Consider the following 19,857-nt stretch of genomic DNA (forward strand, 5'->3'; position numbering starts at 1 on the left):
ATCTAGAACGTAAGGAACCTCTGTCTTTGTAGATTTCACGAGAGATGTTTATTTTAGTTGAAAAATTAATGCTTTAATAAATTTAACTTCTTAGCTTGATAAAAGCAGTTTAAATACTTATAGTGAATAAGTAGGCCTTCTTGTATACGACAAATATCAATATGGCTTTGTGAGTGATGATAAACTTTTACACGCAAGAGGTACTAAACCAGGGGTTCTCAACCTGTGGGTCGCGACCCCCTTGGGGGGGGGGTCGATTACCGATTTGCCAGGGGTCGCCTAAGACCATCGATAAATGGATTGTTTTTATCAATTCTTCTATTGCTGTGTAAGTGTGGGTGGGTGGGGGTCGCGTAAGAGTGGGAGGTTGTAAAAAGGGGTCGCCGAACTTAAAAGGTTGAGAACTGCTTTACTAAACTAACAGTAACAAAACGTAGTCAGGACTTATGAGCGTTTATATTTTGTTCACGTAATCGTCTTCAGAGTTTTTTTTAGTTTTTTTTTATTAGGATCTGGAGACTCAGACATTAGTCATAGGGACATTACACAGAAACCTAAACCTTTTGTTTACCCTAAGGGTCGAATCCAATCCTCGTGCCTTGTCGCTCTCCCGTGGTTTTATCTTGCTAATCAAAACCGCTGGCCAAAAGTAGGTCACGATTGAAATTTCCCCCACTTAGCTATTTATATACGGACCATTTCCTAGTTTAATTTGGGGAAATCCCTCGACTATTTAGGCCATTCAATAGGTCTGTTCGTATTTTATGCCCCTCAGTAGGTGCACGAATGTGTTGGTAGGTCTGAAGCAAAGATAACCGGAATCCAGTGTAATGCCCGTATGTCGGAAAAACCCTAACCTTTTTTTTTTTTTATTCACTAGTCCAATCTACTACTTTTGAGTCGTACTATTAGATCTAGATCTATGTCTTTGTGACTGTGTGCTGTGGGTATTGCGGTATAATCGATTTTCTTGTTAAATCAAGACGCAAATGTTCTAAAACGTCAGTGTGAAATAGGGCCAAAGCAATAAAATAAATAAACTTTTAAGAATTTTTTTGTTTGAACAAACTGGCAAGTGTGGCTGATAATGGGACAGTTTTCATGTCAAATATAAATATATTCGATGTGTGGACAAGCCGGCAAGCTCAGATGTCATGTGCGCGCTGAAAGACGAGCTGCGTGTCGGAAGTGAAGGGTGAGTACTAGTGAGTAGGCACCATGTTAATATACTCATGTGCATTCGTTAAGCCGCCTTTTTCTCAGATGATAGCAGCATTGAGGCGGCTTAGAAAAAGAACGCATTCAAGTTTGAACACAGAGACAAAGAGAGCTAGATATCCAGGTGTTACTTTTAATTAGTGTCCTACTCAACATTTCCACTTCTTCTGGGGAGGTGTCGCGGGGCTATGTAACAGACGACTTTTAGCTGGGTGTGAGGCCCGATATATATTCTTTCCCATCTTCTTGTATCTATAGTATATGATGATGGGTGTTCTTACAAGCGATCGTATTCTTTGACCACACTGATGTCATCTTTTCTTATGTTAACTCTTGGATATACGTGCACTTCGTTATAGGAGAGGCGCGGTGACTGATGGGTAAAGCGCTTAGCTTCTCAACCCGGAGTACCGGGTTCGAATCCTGTTGAAGACTGGGATTTTTAATTTCGGGATCTTTGGGCGCCTCTGAGTCCACTCAGCTCTAAGGGGTATATGATATTAGTTGGGGAAAAGTAAGGCGTTTGGTTATTGTGTTGGCCACATGACACCCTTGTTAACCGTGGGCCACAGAAACATCAGATTCACCTGCCCCATTGATCGCAGGGTCTGAAAGGGTGAACTTTAATTATTTCTTTTTAGGCGTATTTTTTTTATAAAAATCTTATTTCACAAAGTATTTGTTTTTAAATTTATTTATTATTTTATTTATTATATGATTTATTATTTTATTTATTATTTTATTTATTTTTATTTATTCCCGTTTTCTGCTTTTACTTTTTTATTGTGAGCTCTGAGCTGACACCGGTAATATTGTTTTGGGTTATGGTTTGAGTTATCAAGCCTGGCATTTGTTAGACTTGTTTCAGATGCATCAGGAGCTGGTCAGCTAACTGCGCGTGCATTCACATTCTGTTCTATCATTCTACCCCATTATTATGTCATGGGGTCTTAAGTAAGATAAAACAATATGTTATGTGTAAATGACTACACACAAGCACTCGGTTTGACGGATAAACAACCTTTCACATGTAGGCCAAGTTACGAAATTGAAAATCATGTAAGATAACTGTTATACGGTGACTTACTTACGAACACTATATCATCTGTCTATTTGGCTATTAGTTCAGACTTATCTTATCTTATATATTACAGACGTTACTTCAAAAAGAAGATAATTACTTCCTCGCATTTCATGTGTCAATTTAGTCATGCATGTGAATCAATGACTTAAATTCTGCTTAGTCCTTGATTTTCCTGGCTGATTCAGGCAACATATTCCATTCTATAATGGCACTAGGGAATAAGGAGCACGTGTACGAATGTGTGCTAGCGTAAGGAATAAGAAATGTGCCTCTATTTTTGTGTCTTTCTGAGTTTTTGTTTTTATATTTGTAAATTATGATTCAGTGTTTTATGCTTTATAGCTTCTATTCCTTGTATTTGGTTGTCTAGAAGTGCCTCAAAGTTTAGAGACTTTTTAAATATAATTTCTGTGTAGACGAATTCTGCTAGTAACCTTTTTAAACGTACATTATTGGTAGTAATAAATAATAATGATGGAATCTTTAATAATAATGTAAAAACGCATGTGACAGTTGCGCTTTCTACACAGCAATATAATACATGAGAAAACAAATAGTTGCAAATTAAATGTTAAATGTTTATAATGTAAATCTTGGAATCGTAATTTGTAATTTTATATTCAACAAATGTTTCAGCTAAAATATAACATTAATTTCTTTGTGGAGCTACGATTGAAGCTTCTAATTATACCGTGCAATTGTATATAGCAATTGTTTATAAATATGTTTTAACATTTGGATTGGAAATCATAGAAATATTTTATGCCCTTGCGTTTAACTACTAGAAATGTTCATCAGTAAAAGACTTTATTGTGATGTATGCTGGGAACCAGGTCAAGGACTCAAGGTGAAGGATAAATATAAATATAAACTCAAACTAACGCTTGCGGTTTATTGCCTTGCGTGATAATTTCCTTTCAACACCTGACCAGTTAGCACCAGCTAGCACCGGTTTGATCTCACCCAACTTGCAGATATATATTTACAATAGCAACTTGGATTTTTTTTTATCGATGTCGTATATAGTCTGTATTCTAAGGAGGCACTTGGCCAGTTATTGCCAGATGAACTTGGGTGCTGAAATTGCTATCTGGGCATATAAGTTTGCGCGAAATAATATTTCTTTTTTTTTTTACAAACTCCGTCTGTCTGTCTGTCTGTCTGTCACACATTTCGTACAGATTATTTCAACCACTTCCATTTCATTGACACATTTTGAAACTTGGCACAATTATTCATAGTCCCTAACAACACATGAGTCAAAAAATAATGAACCAATCGATTAATTAATTAGGGGTAATAATTAATTTAGGTTGAAATAGAAAAAGGGAACAGGATCTTACAGTTTTGATAAATATATATATCGCTGTAAATGTACAGTTCTTTCCTTTATATACGCTTTTTTTTTTTTTTTTTTTTAATTTTTTTTTTTATAGTTGCTTGTTTTTAAATGTTTTGGTTTGCAATTTGGTTTCTGTCAGAGACGGACTTTTTATAAATTCGCCTAGCAGTACTAAGAAATCCGGACCACTAATACTTACTAATAGCGTTTTAAATATATAGTATCATGTGTACCTTCATTGTTAACTATTACACAGTTAGGTCTGTAAAAGATAATCTATAAAAAGGTGAAACAAAGGTCAACCACGTTATCAATACATATAAAATCGTTTCTTACTTTCATTCATAGTGGCCCCATTTGGTTGCAGCCCTACAAGCTCATTGAGTGCCGGTCCACCGTACATTTGCCCAAATAACCATAAGTCCGCCGTTGGTTCGTAGCGTCTCAAAAAGGCCCACTTCACTTGCCATAAGTAATTCTAACAGCAATGAATTTGACATTATGAACTACTTACGTTGCGCAATCTTTTCTGATGTAGTTAGGTTTATGCGTGAGTTATGAGGCTGACTAGTAAAAAAGAATTTCACTCCCGAGTCTTTTCAGAGACATATCCTTCCACCTGAGCAGACCTTTTGAGCTACACAGCAAAAATAAGAAAAATATTTTTAGAATTTTTTTTTATTAAAATGTACTTGACATTCTTCTTCTTCATTCTCGTTTTACATGTCGTAGGGTTCAGATCAGTAATCCTTTATCTGAGATGACCCGCGCAGTGGTTTCCAGATCAGGCTATTCTTCGTATAGTTTTTATTCTAAAGGAGGGTTTTGGGGCCACAGTCTTGTTCGGGCCTCTTGATATAGTAAGCAGCTTTGAAGGACATGGTCAGCATTCTCTGGTGATGCTCCACAAGGGCAGGTTTTGCTCGTCCCGACTTTAAGCTTTCGGAACATATGTTGTCTCATTCTGTTGTTTTCGGTTCTGAGTCGGAAAATTATGCGTTGGTCGTGTCGAGATAGCTTTATAATAGGCGTCCTTTTTCTTGTCATTGGAATGTGAGCTGGTCCAATTCTTATTTATTCTACACTCTATTATTTTCATCATTTTTTTCTGGGTAGAGAGGAATTTTCATGTGTTTGCTCATTCTTCCATCTTGTCCAGTATGTCTTTTTCATAGCCTTCTAATTCAATGTGTACTTAAATCCATTGAAGAACAGTTTCTTTGCTGTGTTTTTGCATAAATTACAGTAGCTGTCCTGAGTTGCTGGAAGTATCACAGTTTTTCAGGCTTTGAAAGACTGTTTTGACAACGGTCAGTAAGACAATTTGGCTGTTTGGTGTAAAAAAGTTAAAGTTCCCCTTTCAGACCTTGCGATCTATAGGGGAGATGATGTAAAGTTCATCTTTTTTTTCAGTGGCCCAAGGTGATCGAGGGTGTCGCCTTTCCCCAGCTAAAGTCAGGTACCCATTAGAACTGGGTGGGCTCAGAGGCGCCCATGATCCCGGAATTAAAAATCCCAGCCTTCACCAGAATTCGAACATGGGACCTCGGTACAGAAGCCAAACGCTTTACCGCTCAGCCACCGTGCCTCCTGTTTGGTGTAGATGGGTAGTTTATTAGTGTGGTAGCTGCTAGTTCCAGCTGCTAGTTCCAGTGCACTTGACAGACGTGATGGTATTAGTTGAATAAGTCTCCTTTATACTTTGTGTAGAGCATTCGATCTTCGCTTAAAAGTTTGAAACTAACAATATATAACTATAAAACCTTCTATTTTTATAAGCACTTGACTGGCACAGTGGTTAGTGCATAGGTTTAGGCCCTTGAGCTCAAATTTAAGTCGTACAACATTTTCTTTTTTATAAAATGCAGTAAAATAAAAAGTCTCACGATTACATCCACCCATAAAGCCCCTTCTCTCTTCCACACCTCCATTTTTTTGCCCAACTGGTCCAGACAAGTGATAGGATCAAAGTGCTTGAGAAAGCTCAAATGGTTGAATTTGCGCTAAAACAAAACAATTGGTAAAACTATTTCTAATAGCGCAGATTCATGATTGTCAGTCCAGATCTATTACAAATTACAATTACATGACTGATCAAGACTAATAGATTCAATTAAACTTAATATAAGAAAAAAAAAAAGTATTTCATGTTTTATTTTTCTTGTTAATTTATTCTACTCACCAACTAGGACGCAACTGATACTTAGCCGAGACGTAAAAGAATAAATGGTGTTATTCCCCTTATGTGTTTCATTACATTACTTTGACTTAAATAATGTAGGCCTTAGTCTTAATGATTTTCATACAATAGTGCCTGCATTGTGACAAGCTAGGAGGGAATGAATGTATCAAGCAATAGGCTATAACAGTGTTTCTCAAACCTTTTCCTTAACGGAACACTTCGCACATTCTGTGTATGTAGCGGAACACTTTGCTTATTTTTTTAGAGAGATTAATTCACGTGTCCGCCTATTAGTTAATTATTCCAGTGGTTCGTGGGACACCTATTCAGGTTCCGGGGAATACGGTTATAGGAAAAACAGGAATAATACATTAGTTGAGAATAGTAGAAGAGTTCGCATCCATTTTTTTCCTTATAATAAATGTCTTAATTACATAATTCGGTCTATTGATTTAATAAGGGCCGGTTTTAAATATGTGGAGGTCCAGTGGCAGACTTTTTTTTGGAGGCCTCTACATTTTTTTCGAAAACTTTAATAAAAATCTAATTAATAAAATGCTAATATCTAAATGCACGCCCCATATTTAAAAAAAAATATTTAATATGCATAGTGTAATAACATGAAATGTAAGTTTTTAGGGTTTACTCAATGCAGAAAATGCGAAGGTACTGTTGTATTAAGGTGACCATCGGTCCCGACTTAGGCGTAACAGTCCCGCTTCGGACCGTCTGTCACGCTTTTCATAAAATGTCAGTGGGTCAGTGCTTCTCCAATATCGAAATGTTTGCTCGCAGCCGCTAAATGTACTTTAAGCCTATCATAAAGTTGTCCATAATAACTGTGATAGTATGTGTATTGAGTGGCTGGTAGCGCAGTGTGTGTGCATGTGTATGAAATGACCAGTGGACCTTGAGTGTACATGGTTGAGTGAACAGCAGTGTGTCAGGACTGTGTGTAAAGGGAGGTCAGTTTTAGAGAACAAGTGGCTGGAGTAGAGAACATAAATAGAGACGAATACAATCATTGTGTTTATTGAAGCTCATTTTGTTTTAGTGGGTCTATTACAATAACAGTTTTGGATCAATGGATCGCATACAAATGCATGACCCCAAATACACATCTGCATGCACTAAAAGTGAAGCAATTGTTACTAAAGGTTTGGCTCTTATAAAATGAACAAACTAAAGAAACAGGTTAGTAATGATGCTCAGTTTTTTTCACAGCGTTCTCTGATGCTTCGAGCTCAAAATAAATTCAAATTGTTTCCCCTGATGATACAATTCTGTGTTCCACCATTCTCTGGAAATCTGTAAAAATTTCGGGCTGTGGGAAGAGGGCATTCGATGGAGAGACTATTTAAATTATATCCTGCATTTAAATCATATTGTTTTTCACAAGAGAAGTGTCCAACCATAACCAAAAACTTCTTTGAAAACCCATGGGATGAATTATGGATGCATATTGTACACAGCATTGCGGCAATATCTTATCTCAGAGAGCTCAGACGTAAATGAGTATTTCAGAGAAATAGAACACATTGAAAAATACTGTAAAGATAATTTTTTATTATTAAATGTTAAAGAAACCAAAGAAATGTTAATCGATTTTCGTAGGGAAAAGAAGGAAAATGAAATTGTTTCTGTCGCTGGAGAGACTATTGAAATTGTGCAAACCTTTAAATACCTTGGTACTATCCTAGACAATAAACTAAATTTCACCGGAAATACTGATTATATCAGCAGAAAAGGGCGGCAGCAAAGATTACGATTACTAAGCAAAACTGTCCTCGTTTAATGTTAGCGAAAAGGCCTTGGCTATGTATTATCACGTACACATCTGCAATATTTTAAGTTTCAATATCACTGCCTGGTATAGCAATTTTAGCATTAAAAATAAAAATAAACTTCAAAGAATCCTAAATGCTGCTGGTAAGGTTCCGGGTTCAAACCCTGACTCTCTCATCCCCCGTCGTCCTGCGGCAGTTTGGACTAGGAAGTAATTATCTTCAACTCTGAAAGAACATAGATCACGCTTAACAGCAAGAATGCCAAATTGTTCGTGAATTGTTCACCTCAAGTAATTGAATGAAACCCCAATATGATTTTTCCCCTATTTTTTAATGCGTTTTCTGGAGAATTTAATAATTTCAGGAGATTTCCATTAGCTCCTGGAAAAATCAGGAGGCCGCGGGAACCCTGTTTTAAGTTATAATGGTTCAATTTAATAATTTACACCTAGAGTTAGCGCGGGGCCAACGAAAGTGCGGGTCCCACTGCGGCCGTATAGGTTGCAGTGGCCAAAGACCGGCGCGTTAGATCGTCTGAGAGCTGAGCCGATGGCTCTTCGAGCTCTAAGTTTGAAAAAAAACCTGTGTGAACTTCTGTCTGGAAGAGACGCAAATCAATGCGTATGTAAAGCATTGCTATTTCCGATGCATCTGGCCCCCGATGCATGGGCTAGACACGGCCGAAGGCCGAGTGCACCGGGAATCTTCGCCATTTTCCTATGTTGTACCAAGCTAACAGTGGAGGACTCGCAATTAGTGTAAACGGTCCCTTGAGGAACGGCGCATGGATTTTTGACAGGGTCGTGAGGGCTGTCTTTCAACTCCTCTCCGTGCGATGGGTAAGCTCTCGCCTACCCTAGGACACCCCCACGGTAGTTTTGTTTCGCCATTCATTTAGCCTAACCACTTCCTCTAATGGTCGTTTCCACCCGGGTGCCACGATGAGGCAGAACAGCGTACCCGGCCCTGCCTGTAGCGTAGTGATGTTTTAAAAGTAGCATTAAGATAGTTGCTTCAATGATCCATACGCCGTATTTGACATGAATTCGTGCACCTCATTGTCATAGCGTAGTGATCTTTTTAAAGCAGCATTCAGATTTCATTATACATGCTTCAAGGATCCATACGTGGTAATTCGCATGCATTCTTGTACATGCCTATAAAATACTTGTCCCTTGCGTGCCATTGTAAACAATTGACAAGTATGACTCAGTAGTGGAAGAAATCAATAGATTCAAGGACCAAATTATTTCCTTACAATAGCCATTAAAGAGCACAGGTAAGCGAGGTGTGGTTCTCTCAACAACCTTCGCACCCCTCCGTCCAAAACACTTTCTTCTTCTTAACCTTTTTCTTTCCATTCCCACATGTTGTACACACCCTGCCCTCCCCATTGCATACCTGCAGCAAATTTTAAAAAATCTCCTAGCAGACGTGGTGTACAAGGGACATAACTGTTGCATGGTGTCTCTATCGGCGTCTGCTGTGTTTGTCTGCTATGAGCGTACAGCACACGCCGTATGCCACATTGAGGAGAGAGAGAGAGAGAGAGAGGAAATGGCCTTCAGATCTCAATGTGATCCTTGATCGTCTGCTGATTTTGTTTGTTGTGTTTTTTTTTTTCAAGGGATTGTAAATGAATTGGTAATAAAATCGCATTTAATGTGTTTGTTTCTTGCGATTCATTGGAGTTACGTTTCTTGATTTGCTGGAGCGCATGAGGGGCCTACGAGGATGTAAGTACATATAACAATGTGGAAATAGATCTATAAGTTGGTACAGTTCTTTTTAACAAGTAACTTTGATGTATCAATTGAATTCATTATGCAAGAATACAATACTAATAAGAAAAACCATACATGACAGACAACCGCTCTCAATTTTAGCATGTTCCCTTATGTTGGTGTAAGTAGTGTCAGTCTAGCAATGAATGTTTGCTACAACTTTCTTCAAAAGTGATCAAAAACGTGTTTGAGAATGAAAACTATTTATAATAAAATTTACTATAAGAAAAAAAGGTTTAAAAAGCTCCTTAAATATTGGTATATATATTTTCGATAAAGCGAAGGGAGTTGCAAATTGTCTGCAATTTTTTTTTTTTTTCCAAAGTTAGGAAAATGGAAAAATGGCAGAAACAATGAGTAACTTTGTGGCATGTTTGTATTGTTACGTACCCGTTTTAAGTTTTGGTCCTGTTGTTGTCTCCCCTTTGTCGTGTCTCTCATGAAGGGGAAGGGCCCGGTTGCATATTTAAAAAGACGTCTTACTCATTACAGAGATATGCTCCTCCTAATTGTATTGCCCTAATCATTCTATCCGCTTCTAAAGCGGTTTTTCCCATAAGTGGGCGTCTCCGTGATATATCCTGGTTCTGGGGAGGTCGTCCTGATCTCATTTAATAGGTCTAATATTAATTTCTCTCTCTCTCTCTTTCTATTTCTCTCTCTCTCACACACACACTCTCTTCTCTCTCTATCACTACAGCTCTCTACATTTTTACCTCACTCTTTTGTCTCTCTCCCTCTCGCTCTTCTCCCCCTCTTTTCCTTCTCTTTCTCTCTTTTCTCTTCTCTCTCCCTCCTGCCTAGCTCATTTGCTCTTTCGCTTCTCTTTTTTTTCTTTCTTTCTCTCTCTCACTTTCTGTTTTCCTTGTTCCTTTTCCCATATTCTATTTTGGACTCTTTCGTTCTTTCTCTCTTTCTCTCTCTTTCTCTCTCTTTCTCTCTTTTTCTCTCTCTCTCTCTTTTTCTCTATTTCTCTCTCTTTCTCTCTACTTCTCTCGCTTTCTCTCGCTTTCTCTCTCTCTTTCTCTCTCTTTCTCTCTCTCTTTCTCTCCTTCTCTCTCTCTCTTTCTCTCTCTATTTCTCTCTCTCTATTTCTCTCTTTCTCTCTCTCTCTCTTTCGCTTTCTCTCTCTCTTTCTCTCTTTCTCTCTCTCTCTCTTTTTCTCTCTCTTTCTCTCTCTCTCTTTCTTTCTCCCTCTCTCTTTCTCTCTCTCATTCGCTCTGTTTTTCTATATCTTTTTTTAGTGTTTCTGTGAAATGTTTCAGTAAATTGTTTCTGCGATATGTTTCTGTGAAGTGTTTATGTAAAGTGTTTATGTGGCATGTTTCTTTGACATTTTTCTGTAAAATGTTTTGTGAAGAGTTTCAATGAAGTGTATCTGTGACATGTTTCAGTGAAGTGTTTCCGTGACATGTTTATATGCAGGGCCGGTCCTAGCAATTGCGGGCCCTATGCGAAACTGATTGCGCGGGGCCTAGTCTGAGTGGGAATAAGGATATTAAGTGAAAATTAAGATTTTGTATAAGAAAAAAAAATCGACTTTACTAAGTTAAAAATTGCGAACTGTACTTTACGAACTTTGTAACCAATGGCCTATAAATAAAGTATTGGAACTGACAATGCCTTTTTTCCTTTTATCACGCGTAGGATTTGCGTTTTCCGCAATTAATGACACCCACAAATGACAATTTTGTCTATTTTTCTGGAGATTTTAAAAAGTTTTCAGGAGATTTTAATAAATTCAGGAGATTTCCAGGAGTTTTTTTGTATATATTTTGCAATTTAATAATTACACCATGAATTGGCGCGGGGCCTATGAAAGCACGGGGCCCACTGCGACCGCATTGGTTGCAGTGGCCTAAGACCGGCCTGTTTATATGAAGTGTTTCTCTGACATGTTTCAGTGAAGTGTTTCTGTGACATGTTTCAGTGAAGTGTTTCTGTGACATGTTTCAGTGAAGCGTTTCCGTGACATAGTTTCATTATCTTTGTGGAACTGTATTCTCCAACAATTTAGTTTCTCGTGCAGGCAGAGGTGTCCCCAACTTGAGGATCAACTGTTCACCATAATGTATCTGTGTACAAAACTCCTATATGGCTACGCCTTAACTGTTATAGTGTTTTTGCGTGTCGCTGTCCCCGGTGATTTGTCTGGATTTAAACTAGACTCTTAGTATTCATATAGTTATAACACGCTACAACATGACCTTCCAGAATTTGCATTTCATTAAAGTAGCAATTAAAAAACTGGCATGCAGCCTACATTTCTGTGTGTGTGTGTGTTTTGCTGCAGACACAATAGCGCCACTAGCCTATATATAAGTATAAAGCATCTACAAAACATATAATTATACTTACTTGGACGAGTAGAGTCAGACTACATGACAGTTTTTACATGACAGTTAAACTACGTGTGTGGCAATCAGTACAAAAGAAACATTGAGGCTAATTACTTAGCTTCGCATGTGACTTACAGAGCAGAAAATAAAACATATGCACCTGGGGAGTGGTATGTTAGGTTCGTTTCAGGGGAGGACTGGCTATATGGGCATTCGGGCAAATGCCCGGTGGGCCGGTACCCAAATAGGCTCACAGTAATCATCTTCTTTTTGAAGTCACGTCTGTATTTTATAAGATAAGGGCGGCACGTGCTAAATTATTAAAGGTTTTATTGCGCCCCCTTATAAAAGATGCCTTCTGAGCGATGTATTTTAAACAAATATTATACAGACTCTACTAGCGCCTACTAGATCTAGTAGGCTTATCCTTTTAGGACCTACACACTTAGAGATTAAAATGCAACATAAGGTCTACCGGTTATATTCCTTATAAGGATCTAGTGTTCACTGTAGACATGTGTACAGCTATCGATACATTATCAAACTTAACATATTGATTGCGAGGGCAGGTATGCCTAGAATTTGATTTTCCTTATATAATATACAATGTATGGGCCGGATGGTATAGAAATGCCCGGGCCGATGATGACACCCAGTCCGACCCTGGTTCTTTTCTTGGCTCATTAGGGGTTACCCCCAACGACTACTGTAGATCTACTGTAAACACTTATTGGTAAGATATATCCTAAAAGAATCCAGAAAACTCCATCTTTCATGAAAATACAAGTTAATTACTTATATAGAAACACTCTGGTATAGCGAAAAAGAATCCGTTCTCTACTGTCTAACGTAAACACCGGTACAGGGAAAAAATAGACCGCTGACTCTCACAAACAAGCAGGAAAAAACATTTAGTTCACACTGTCACACCATGTGCAGACTTTTCACATTCATAAGCTCATTCATAACCTGGGAGTATATAAAGACAGGGGTATAACTCTACCATACCAAAATATCAACACAAAAGTAAAATGTTCACGTCTCACCACATCTGCCCCAGCCACCGGGCTGTCGTTGGGATGGTTTCGATAGTCCCAGGCTCAAAGCCTGCCCCCTGACATCCTCCGTCGTCCTGTGAGAGGTCTTAGAAAGGATTATACTTCATATCTGAAGAAACATACGAAACATTACAATATTGAAAACACAAAATCATTTGACACACACACACAACAAATGGTGACGAGATAACTCGTGTTTGTAATTTTTGGGGTTTTAGCTCAAGTCAGTTAGTTTTACTTCTAAGAACAACGGTTGTGTTTGCGTAATGTGTAGCAATATATGTAGGTCACAGCTCGGGCTACGTAACCACGTGCAACACTGTACTCCTCAATAATCTTCGGACTCGAGAAGAAACGCCTTATGTAGTATTTCTTATGTGTTCTTAGTTCTCTTTCTTAATCAAAGATCTTTTTACAAAGCTTATATCAACTCACTCTGTCAGTCTGTCTGTCTGGTAAAAAGTGTGTACGCATTATTTCTCCCACACCCATTCTCGGATAAACCTGAAACTTCGCACAATTATTCATTGAGATAGAGAATACGTGAATCAATAAAAAAAAGTGACCAATTAGACAATTAATTACTGGTAATTAATTATTTATTTATATAGCAACAAGCGAAACTAATACTTTTGGTAGCGTAAGTACATTTTTTATTCGAGTGTAGCGACGTTGCCAACTTTACTAGATCGTAGTTTGACAAAGAGACATAACTGTAGCCTCGGGTGTTTGATTAATTGATCATTTTTCAGTTCCTACCGGGAACTGTAACAGGAGACAAGAAGAAACAGACAAGCGAAACAATGGAAAGAGATTACACGTGCGTGTAATGAGATCAATCAAGGGAGAAAGAGAAAAGAAAATAGTGAACAGAACTATTGTTTTTATCAATTCTGTCTGTCCGAGTGAAATTTTGTACACATTATTTCCTCCATTTCCCATTCTCGGACCAAGTTGAAACTTTGCAGAATTATTCATTTTTTTATGACAGTGATGCCCAATATTTTTCGACCGGCGGGTCATTTTAATTTCTGACACTCTTGTCGCGGGCCACATCATCGAAAAGATTTATAAAAAATGAAATAGAGAATAAACCATTTTAAATAGTTTTATTAGAAACCCGTAGCACTACTAGACCTACGTACACACGTAGGGCGATTACGTAAGATCGGTCTCATCCGTTTTATTACTGAAAAAGTTTGTCTACTCAATGAAGTGCTTGTAAACATTGTGATCATCCTTAAAACTTGATTTCGAAAATTTGAAAAGTTTCATCTGGCTAAACGGCAAAAAAAAATCATTTGTCCGCATCGCTCTAAATTTGTCAAGCAGGGATGTCTGGTTTTGTAAGTCAATCTATTCCGTTTGCAGATCTGTCGGAGCAGTCCTCAGTGGCAATAGATAACATTCACAAAATATGCTTCTCTGTCATTTAGTTTTGAACATGGTCTAATGACAACACACGAATCATTCACACATTAATAAATAAGTCAATTAACTAGTCGTAAATAATTAATATTGTTTTATATGGAAAATGTACAACGCCTAAGCTAAGCCTTTGTGTAGAGAGGCCGTTTGTTTAAAATTTGAAAAGAAACAATAGATGGCTATATAAATAAAAACACTTTAGCCACATGAATTACTGAACCCCTTGCTAACATTACGACTGGAAGTCAAGACTTATGTATTATTCAATTATTTCCCAAATTGTGTTCCGCGGAACAATTGTGTTCTACGAGGTCTGGCTACATGTTCCACGAACTACTGGCATAATTCACTGGTAGGCCACTACGTGATTTAATCTCTCCAAGAAATACAAAGCAAAGTGCTCTGCTAAATACTCAGAATGTGTGATGTGTTCCTTTAAAGAGCAGGGGTTCTCAACCTGTGGGTCGCGACCCCCTTGGGGGGTCGATTGACGATTTGCCAGGGGTCGCCAAAGACCATCGAAAAAAAATGGATTGTTATTGTCTATTCTTCTATTGCTGTATATGTGAGCGGGGGGGGGGGGGGGTCGCAGAAGAGTGGGGGATGGTAAAAAGGGGTCGTCGAGCATAAAAGGCTGAGAACCGCTGCTTTAGAGAAAAAATCTCGACTTGTGGCGCATATATTATTACTAATAACGTAGCGGAGAACTGATTTTAATTTGTGATGATCACATTTAAATACTTTTTGTACTGAACGATACCCCCCCCCCCCCCCCCCAAGTATCTCAGTATGACATGTTTGATTGACAGGTCACTGACGCTTAGTGACCAAGAGATAAGTTTTCCAAAGTGTGCAACAAGATGGCGGTACTGACGTTTTAGGCCCTAGTGTTGAACTAACGTTTCGTTTATAGGCTAGAGTTCGAGTCAGGGCCGGGCTTTAGGCCTCTGCAACCTTTGCGAAAGAGGTAGGCCTCACACTTTCATAGGCTCCACGCTAGTTCTAGGTGTTCTAGGTGTTCTAGGTGTTCTAGGTGTAAATTATTAGAGGCAATGATAAATGGATGGATGGCTGGTCGTGCGGTTTGTGCGCTGGACTGTTGTTCGGATTTATCAACGGTCGAGGGTTCAAACCCTGCCCGCTCCCATCCCCCGTCGTCCTGCGGGAGGTTTGGACTAGGAAGTAAACTATCTTCAACTCTGAAGGAACATCCGAAACATGTAAAACATTTTACAACAAACATAAATAGACTAATGACTCCTTAAATTGCAAAATATATTTTAAAAGTCATGGACATCTCCTGCAAGTATTAAAATCTCCAGTCCAGTCTAGATAGTGATATGCAATGCATACTGTCAAAATTAAGATTTTGTATTAGAAAGTGAATTCGTCTTAGCAATAAATTAGTTTTAAATGAAAGCTGACAATGCCGGGTTTTTTTTTTTTTTTGGAACGCCTAAATAACAATTGTGTCTATTTTTCAGGAGATTTGAATAATTTCATACGATTTCCAGGACTTTTTCGTATATTATGCAATTCCAGAAGATTTCCAAAAGGCCCTGGAAAATCAGAAGGCTACGAAAACCCTGTTATTATAAATAAGTCATAATGATTTAATTTAATAATTTAGACCTGGAATTAGCGCGGCGCCTATTAAAAATTGCGGTGCCAACTGTGGCCGCATAGATTGCAGTTGCCCTAAGGTCGGCCCTGCATGCAGGTACAAATGTCAATTCAGTAACGACTTCTAACAATCTATGTTGGTTTTGTTTTACATGTCTGGAATGGTCCTTAAGAATTGGGGATTAGTACAGCCTAACCCAAACCTTCCGCTAGATGTTGGTGGATGTCGTTGGGCAGGGTTCGAACCCTGGACTATAGACATGACAGTCTATAGGGCATACCACTAGAGCGGGCAAGATACTGTTTAAAAATTCTTATAGCGAACGTTTGTTTTCCTTTTGGTTTTCTTTCAAAGGGTCATGTGGACCCCTGCCCGGGCACCATGGTAGCTACGCCACGGCTAGGGACTACAGCTCATTTGAATTGACTTTAATTTCGTCTGTGTTGTATAAAGAGTGAACCATTGACTTCCCTTGGCTTTATCTGTCACATTTCTCTAGCACTAAACTGGACTCCTTGTATTATGTAAAAGCTGTATTTATAAAATATTATCAGAAACATCAAAAGGTTTTAATTTCGTTTCACGTAAATAATGTTTATAATCTACTTCACAGCTTTTCGACTGAGTTATTTAATTCCAGCTAGTTGGCATAAAGCTGGTTTGTAAATTATTAACAAGCAAAATATAAAAATTCCTTTTAAAAAAAGCTTATCCAAAGGAAAATAAAACCCAACTCCGTGCTTAAAACTAGATCTCTGTATAATGTCAAACTTATTACCCTTACCAAACAAAATAATTAATTACCAATAATAGATCAGATAACAGGTTAATTTGTTTTTATTGATTCGCGTGATGTATAATATATATTTTTTTCTTAAAGCTTCAACTTGATCCGAGAATAGATGTGGGGAAAATAATGTGTTTAATTATCTAAGGGGACGAAGCCCTACATATTTAGCCGTATCTGTGAATATTAAAGGATTAATTTCATTTGCTGGTATTAAACAAAATAATTAACGAGCTGCAATTATTTTTAATAATTGTTTAAATTTTTTTCATTGATTCATGTCTTGTCTATGCCAGTGAATAATTAAAGTGGCAAGGTTTTGACGTGATCCGAGAATGGGTGAGAGGACAAATAACGTGTACACACTTTTTACCAGACGGACAGACAGACTGACAGACAGACGGACATAGCTGATATAAGCTTTGTAAAAAATATATTACTTGACGTTTCCAACTTTATTCCAATACAAATATACTTTACATGTTCGTGGAGAAGGCTTAAACTGAAACATTCCAGGCGTAAATAATCGCGCTAATGGTTGCGCCACTTCACGTTGCTATGTCACGCTCAAATCTATTTCTTCTTTTCTTCTTTGAATTAACTTCCCTTGTCTCTCTCCCCCCCCCCTTTTTTTTTTTCTCTTTGTCCTCTTTTAGACCGACCTGATCTTGACTCGTGGCGAATGTACAATTAGATGGTAATACTGTTTAATATAGTCTCTCGTCTTCTGTTTGACACTCACTATTGCATCGTTCGTCAGCTAAACGTTAACATTTTTACAAAGCTTATATCATCTCTTGTCTGTCTGTCTGTCTGGTAAAAAAAAGTTTGTACACTTGATTTCTCCCACACCCAATCTCAGATCAAGCTAAAAATTTCGCACACTTATTTCTTTTACCTGACTACACAAGAATCACTAAAAAAAAGTTTAACCAATCAGTTAATTAACTATTGGTAATTAATTATTTTCTTTGGTATCTCGAACAAGGGAAAGAAATTGTAATTGGCAGATGTGGTGGTATAAGTTAATTAAGTCTCTTGTGACTTGAGTTAAAATGTGTGTATGCATTAAAAAAACGATCATGTAAACATTCACAAGTTACACTTTTCTTCCCTCCCCTTTCAAATTTTATATAGTTCGTCCATCGTGGTTCAACGATGACCACTTTTGTCATCCAGGGGGCTGAGGGCTTTGCACTGGGGTTCTATGCCTCCTCATGTGGCTGGTGAGACCTATGTGAGCCCGGAATGTTCGTCTGCACACTGGGCAGGTTATTCCAGCAAGAGCTAGTGTCGTGGGCCTTGCTTTTCTTCTCTGGCGCTATTCTTCTGCCAGCGATGTTCTCTTTTCCTCAGCAATTTCTCAACTGGTCCAGAGAAGTGATAAAATCATAGCGCATCGAGAAAGCTAAAACCATAAACAAAAACAATTGATAAAAATATTATTAATCACACAGGTTTGTCTAGGTCGATCATAAATAAAATCACATGACTAATCCAAACTAATTGATACAATTACATTTAATATAATCTTTTATATATATATATATTTTTTTTCTCTATATGTTGTTCTTATCATAACGCTTTTACAAGGCTATCTGGTACAGATTTTGAGTACGTCATTTCTCCACCATAACACTGCTTCTTCTACCTCACCTCTTTTCGTTCTTGTTAGAGAGAAAGATAAAAAAAAGCCAGAGAAAAAGGGAGAGAAAGAGAGAGAATTTTGGAGGAGAAATCAGACGCCTAATTTTTCGACTCAGAACCGGACACAACAGAATGAGACAAGATTTGTTCCGGAAGCCGGGATTAGCGAAACCTGCGTTTTTGGAGTTTCACTAGAGAATGCTGACTATGTCCTACAAAGCTGCTTACTATATCAAGTGACCCGAACAAGACACTGGCCACAAAATCCTCCTATAGAAGAAAATCTGAAAGAACTGCCTGATCTGGAAACCACTGCGCAGTTCATCTCAGATATAGGATTACTGATCTGAACTGCCTTATCTGGAAACCACTGCTCGGTTCATCTCAGATATAGGATTACTGATCTGAACTGCCTGATCTGGAAACCACTGCGCGGTTCATCTCAGATATAGGATTACTGATCTGAACTGCCTTATCTGGAAACCACTGCGCGGTTCATCTCAGATATAGGATTACTGATCTGAACTGCCTTATCTGGAAACCACTGCGCGGTTCATCTCAGATATAGGATTACTGATCTGAACTACCTGATCTGGCAACCACTGTGCAGTTCATCTCAGATATAGGATTACTGATCTGAACCCACCGACGTGTAAAATGAGAACGAAGAAGAAGAATTGAGGAGAAATTAATCAGCGACTACAATGAACAATAAGAGATCGAGTGTTGTAGCAATAGACAGAATAATATTGGCTTACAGTTAGGTTAAATAACAGAGAGAGAGAGAGAGAGAGGCGAGAATAAAGCACGTGACAGAATCAAAACACTTAAGATGTAAACCAGGTCACAGCGGCCCATGTTGACCTACAACACAGGTAGACTGCAGCCCACAACAATGCTCCCAATTTATTTCACTCGCTCCTGTGCCAGGCCGGCACTGCATTCTGTATCGATAGATGTCATGTATCAATAAGGTCGTTCTCGAATCAAAATCACGGGTCGAACCTCTTGGTGTTTCATGGCTGGGTGGGTCGCAAGGAACAATTGACGTGCTTGAAATATCTTTGAAGACCGACAGTCAGTTTGTGAACTAACGTTTTCACTGACTTGGTTAAACGCAGAACGTGTCTAGAAAGGTCAAGGGCTAGACACTTGATAATAACTGCTGCCAACTTGTATGTTTGGTCTCTTTATTTCTTTGGATTGCCAAACTATCTCTTTAAATTTTTTTTTGTTACAAAGCTTATATCAACTCACTCTATCTGTCTGTCTGGTAAAAAAAGTTGAACACTTTATTTCTCCCACATCCATTTGTCGGATCAAGTTGAAACTTTGATAAATTATTAATTGCTATAGACAAGATATGAATTAGTAAAAAAAAAATCAATTAGTCTTATCTTATCTTATGTAATACAGACGTTACTTTAAAAAAGAATATGATTACATCATACGCGTCATGCATCTAGTCATGCATGTTAACCATTGACTTAAATTCTGCCAAGTTCGGGACCTCTAGTAGTAGTACGCTGCCGGGTTCGCCCCAACTCTAATGGATACCTGACATTAGCTGGGGACAA

At 38.1% G+C, this 19,857-nt stretch overlaps 1 protein-coding gene across 2 annotated transcripts in view; it reads left to right on the plus strand.

Moving 5' to 3' along the window:
• The first annotated feature begins 849 nt into the window (after nucleotides 1-849).
• Nucleotides 850-19,857, plus strand: part of LOC106072028 (uncharacterized) — a 34,812-nt gene continuing 15,804 nt past the window's right edge. Inside the window, exon 1 of one of the 2 annotated variants that reach the window (XM_056040995.1) lies at nucleotides 850-1,195. In XM_056040995.1, the coding sequence (XP_055896970.1) occupies nucleotides 1,155-1,195 (41 nt within the window). In that variant the 5' untranslated portion in view covers nucleotides 850-1,154. Of the gene's footprint in view, nucleotides 1,196-9,081; nucleotides 9,350-19,857 lie in introns of those variants that run through there. The other variant, XM_056040996.1, reaches the window with a different exon arrangement.

This window comes from Biomphalaria glabrata, chromosome 9, assembly GCF_947242115.1.
Source record: "Biomphalaria glabrata chromosome 9, xgBioGlab47.1, whole genome shotgun sequence".
NCBI lineage: Eukaryota > Metazoa > Mollusca > Gastropoda > Planorbidae > Biomphalaria > Biomphalaria glabrata.